Raw genomic sequence first — 4,831 nt, forward strand, 5'->3', positions numbered from 1 at the left:
CACTGATGGAATTAAACCAAAAAAAATCAAAACGGGCCGTGCCAGATCTGAATATTTTCTTTTGAATTCTGCGATGATTCTCCTTGCCTTCCCCTTCCCCTTCCCTTTCGGCAAGGGACACTCTGAAGGGATTTTTGTGGGGGAACTAATTTTTGGAGGACTGTGGAGGAAAAACAGAAATCCCCGAGCGGGCGCTGCGTGATCCCCGGCCGTGGGCTGCGAATATTTTCTGTTGCAAAGAAGGGGGAGAAAAAGAAACACCACTACCTCCCCCACCCCCCCAAAAAAAAGAAAAAAGAAAAAAAAACACATCAGCTTTGATTTGCCTAATGTTTCCAAAACAGAGCGCACTTCAGAGAGCCCGTCGGGCTTTGATGCCAGAGCGGGGTGGAAATCACATCAGAAATAGTCAAAAGAGCCAGTTACAAAGCCACTGGTTTGCAAGAAAAGTTAAACTGGGATATGATTTCCTCTGCAGAGGAGAGAGACATTCCCTCCGCATTCTTCCCCGCATTCCACTCCGGAGCTCGGGAGAGATCAAATTGTCCATCTGTACTCTATTGCTAATGCTCCTGGATCCTATTTCTTCTGCCCGTAAAGCTTTTACAGGCCTGCTACCTTCAGGCTATCGGAGTTAGGGTTATTATCCAGCAAACTACTCACTTTTTTCTTTTTTTTTTTCTTTTTTTTTTTTTTTTAATATACGTGCAGCAGTTTCAAATAACTTCCTCTCAAAGCCTCCTGTTTTCTTTTAGCAAACAGAATTTCCTGGTCTTTTTAAAGTTGGTGTTTTCTTCCTGTCTCTTAAGTAGACAGAAAACATTACATTGCTATTAATATAGTTATTTGGAATAGCTGCTCCCAATTTCGCCGGGATTGCCTCGGACCGAAAAGGAGTGTTTATGCTGCATGACATCATTATTTCTCTCTGCGTGTGATTATTATTAGTTTAACCCAATGCATTTATGGAGGAAAAGGGAAGAAATTGGATCTATTATTTCCTCGGTTTTTTGGCATGGGGGGGGGCAAGGGGGGAGAAGGGCCGGCTGGAGCGGGGGACGGGGGGCTGCCGCCCGGCCGGGGCGAGCCCCTTCCCTCCCCTCCGAGCTGCGCGCTTCATCCCAAATCCCTTTGCCGGGAATAACCTGGGGCTTTTGGCAGCGGGGCGGGGGGGGGGGAAGGCGTCCCTCCGCCCCCCCCCCCGCCCCGGGGTTTGATGGCGTCTTTTAGCTTCGTCCCTTAAAACTCATCGCGAAACCAACATCGGACCCTGGCACAGACACGGACCCCCCAAAATTCCTTCCCCCGCCGGTCAGAGCGGGGAAACCCCCCGTCCTCCCCCCAGCCGAAGCCGTGCACGCAGTCACTCACCCCCCCAGAGCCCCCCCTCCCCAAAACGCTCCCGCACCCCCCGGATCCCGCAGGGCTCCTCCGGGCATCCCCCTCCCCGCCCGGGAACCCCCGGGTCCCCCCCAATTCTCCCGGGACCCCCTCCCGCCCACCCTGCAGCTCTCATCTGTTGCATGTAAACCTTTCCTCCGGGCCGTCCGCTGTCCTTAGAGATCCTCCAAGCTATAGCCCCGGAATTTGAGGCTGGGGGGCACGGGGATGGCGTTGCCCCCCAGGTGCCAGCTCCACAGGGGGTGAGTTTTGGAGAGGGCCCAGGAGTTTTTGACCCCCAGGGAGGAGGCAGGACACAGGTCCCCATCTTCCCCCACGACCAGGGAGGGAATACAGGGGAAGTTGCCCATGAGGCTGAAGGAATTCCGAGGCGGGGTTGGCCCGGCGCTGCCGAGGCGTTTGCAATGAGTGTTTCCCTTTTTGGCATTCCTCCTTTGAGTCTTTTGTGGCCTCCCTTTAGAGGAGCTCTGTTGCCTTTCTGCCTCAGCGCCTCTGGCAAGGCGTCTGCGCTTGGCATTCCTTTCCGAGCCATTGCCTTTCAAAGCTTTGTTTGACAAGGTGCTGGGGCTCTCTGCTCTTTTGGAGCCGGGGGATTTGAGCTCTGCGGCTTTACAGGGCTCCGTCCTCCCTCCGGGCCGCAAACTTTTCCCGTCCAGGTTGAACCCTTTGGCGTAACACCACAGCTTGGATTGCCGGATCAGGCGGTCAAAGTGCTCCCGCCGGGGCTCCCCCGTCTCCCCGGGGGGGGCCGGCCCGAGGCTCCCCGCCAGCTCCTGAGCCGGGGGCTGCGGGGCCGAGCCCGGGGCCGGCTCTCGGGAAGGCGTTCGCCCGCCTAAAGCTCCGCTTTGCCTCTCTGCCTGGTCACTGGGGCCTAACGAGGCTCTATTGTTCGAGGCATCTTTGTGCAAATCCTTCCCTTTGGCGCAGGGCTCCGCGTCCCCAAAGCCTCCCTCCTTTTGTTGCGGATCCCCCCCAGGGGTGCTGCTCGGGGAGGGAGGGGGGGAGGAGGAGGAGGAGGAGGAGGAGGAGGAGGAAAAGGAGGAGGAGGAGGAGGAGGAGGAGGAAGGGGAGGCCTCCTGCTTTGCGTACAGCTCCGGCAGCGGCTGGGCCCCCGAGCCCAGGGCTGGAGCCGGGCTCAAACTTTCCAAAGTTGATGCTCGCAAAGTCCTGGCCCAGAGCTGCTGCGAGAGGAAGAGGAGGTTGGGGTCGGGGCGCAGGGCTTTGCCCACGCTCGGGGGGGGCTCGGCGGGGCGCTCCTCACCGAGGGGCTCCCGGGGGGGCTGCGGCTGGAAGCGGGGCAGAGCCGCCTGCCTGTACCGGGTGCTCTGCACCGAGTCCCCGCTGCACAGCGAGCTGCTCTCCGACTCCGAGGAGCTGCCTTCCTCGCTGCTGCACGACGTGTCCCCTTCCTCCTCCTCCTCCTCCTCCTCCTCTTCCTCCGACGAGTCGCTGGAGGTGGCGGGGCTGGACCCCCCGAAGTCCAGGCTGGAGTCCGAGTCGCTGGAGTAGCCGGCGGAGGTGCCCTGTCTCTTGGAGCCGGGAAAGACGGAGGAGGAACGGCCTTTCCTGGGGGCCGCCGGCCCCTTCTCCACCGGGAAGAGCCCCTTGGCACAGCAGGGCCCCCGCTTGCGCCGGCCCGGCTGGGCGAGCGCGGCCGCCTGCGCGGCGGGATGCGCGGCCGCGGGATGCTGCAGCAAGGCCAGGTCGCGGGGGTAGCCGGCCAGGACGCCGGCGAAAACCCCCCCCCGAGCCGTCAGCCCGCAAGCCCTCCGACCCCGGGGGGGCTTTTCGAAGGCGGGGAAGGCCCTGTGGTGGAAGGCTTGCGGTAGCAGCGGGGCCGGCGCCGAGCGCGGCTTGGGGAAACCGGGGGGCGGCTTGGGGCGGCCGGCGGCGGGGGGGGGGAACGCAGCAACCGCCGGCTCGGCAGGGCGGCAGCAGCTGGGGCCGGGGGCAGGGGAAGAGCTCCCCCGGGTCCGGCAGCAGCAGCTGCTCCCTCCTCTTGCTCTTCCTTTTCCTCTTCCTCCTCCGGGGGCTGAGGCTCTTGCAGGAGGTGCAGAGAGCCTCCAGGTCCGCCTTGGAGATGAGGGAGCATTTCACCGCCCGGGTGGGCACCGAGTTGATGGCTTTGAGGGTCCGGAGCTCTTTGAGATCGCAGCGGCGGCTCTTGATCTTTAAGGTTTCCATCTTCTTGCTGATGGTGGTCCTGGGGATATCCTTAAACAGGTCGCTGAGGACCTGGGCCAAAGCAAACATCTGGGTGCCATTGATCTGTAAGTATCCCAAGTTTATCCCTTCGATTTCTTGATAGCCAGCATGAAAATCCCCCGGCCTGGCTTCCCCATTGTAATCCATGGTGGCTGGAACAATTCCGAAGGTCCCTTCGCAGGTCAGGAACATTTTGCAAGGAGCATTTACTTTGTCTCTTTCAAAGGGGGCATTGAAAATAAGGACATATTTGTTTCCACTCCCTGATCACACACATCCCTACCCCTCCGGAGAGGTGGGGGAGGGGGGAGGGGAAGGAAAAAAAAAAAGGAAAAAAAAAAAAAGCCAAAGCAGTCGATCTCCCTTTCAAACGCTCCAGTCAATGGTTTGCAACATCGTCCAAACACCCAGTTCCTCCGCCTGTACCGGGGCTTGACTCCTCGTCTTCCCCCTCCCCAGCAAAAAAAAAAGAAAGAAAAATAAAGAAGTCAAACATCTTGCATCCTCCAGGCTCCCCCCGGCCAGCTCCCACCCCGCGGCCGCGCACCCCACCTTCCACTTCAAAAATAATCTCTTTGGGGGGGGGCGGGAGGGGGGGGGGTGGACGAGGAATCAACAAGCACAGCCCCCCCCCTTCGCTGTGCAAAGCCACTGAGATGCTTAAGCAAACAAAGCTCCCGACAAGGAGGGGGGGGGGACGACACGGAAAAAATGGTAGCGGAGGAGGGGGGGGTCTGGGAGGCGGGGGAGCCCCGGGGCTCCGTGCGGCTCCCACCTTCCCCGGGCTCCGCACTCGCGGCCCCGCCGCCGCGTACGGTATATTCTAGGGAACACCCCACCGAGCCGTCCCCGCCACCCGCCAGCTGATTGGGTACTCCGGGCCTGTGATGTCATAAAACCCCAACATTTCACACGCACACCCCCGCGCAAAAACCTCATAAACCCCTGGGCGGACCGCGCAGCACCGCGCAGCACCGCGCAGCGCGGCCCCCGGGCGTGCCCGCGGCTTCACCGCCCCGAGACCCGGGCGCACACAATAGAAGCAGCCTTGGGGGTTTGGGGTTGGGTTTTGGTTTGGTTTTTTTTTTTCCTTAAAAAGCAAAAAAGAAAAAATTAGTACAAATTAGGCTGTATTTTGGAGGTGACGGTAGCGCGGGTGCCTCCGCTTTGTTTCCGCGTTTTAGCTTTTTTTTTTTTTTTTTTTTTTTCCACGTAGGGTTGTTTT

General features: G+C 59.6%; 1 protein-coding gene across 1 annotated transcript; it reads right to left on the minus strand.

The window, feature by feature from the left end:
* Positions 1–1,511: 1,511 nt before the first annotated feature.
* EPOP (elongin BC and polycomb repressive complex 2 associated protein) lies at positions 1,512–4,157 on the minus strand. The gene is given in 2 exon segments (XM_052785888.1): positions 1,512–3,302; positions 3,304–4,157. Coding segments are annotated over 2 exon segments (2,241 nt in total). The 5' UTR covers positions 3,799–4,157; the 3' UTR covers positions 1,512–1,556.
* Between the last annotated feature and the right edge of the window lie 674 nt (positions 4,158–4,831).

The sequence above is a fragment of the Harpia harpyja genome, chromosome 4 (assembly GCF_026419915.1).
Source record: "Harpia harpyja isolate bHarHar1 chromosome 4, bHarHar1 primary haplotype, whole genome shotgun sequence".
Lineage (NCBI taxonomy): Eukaryota > Metazoa > Chordata > Aves > Accipitriformes > Accipitridae > Harpia > Harpia harpyja.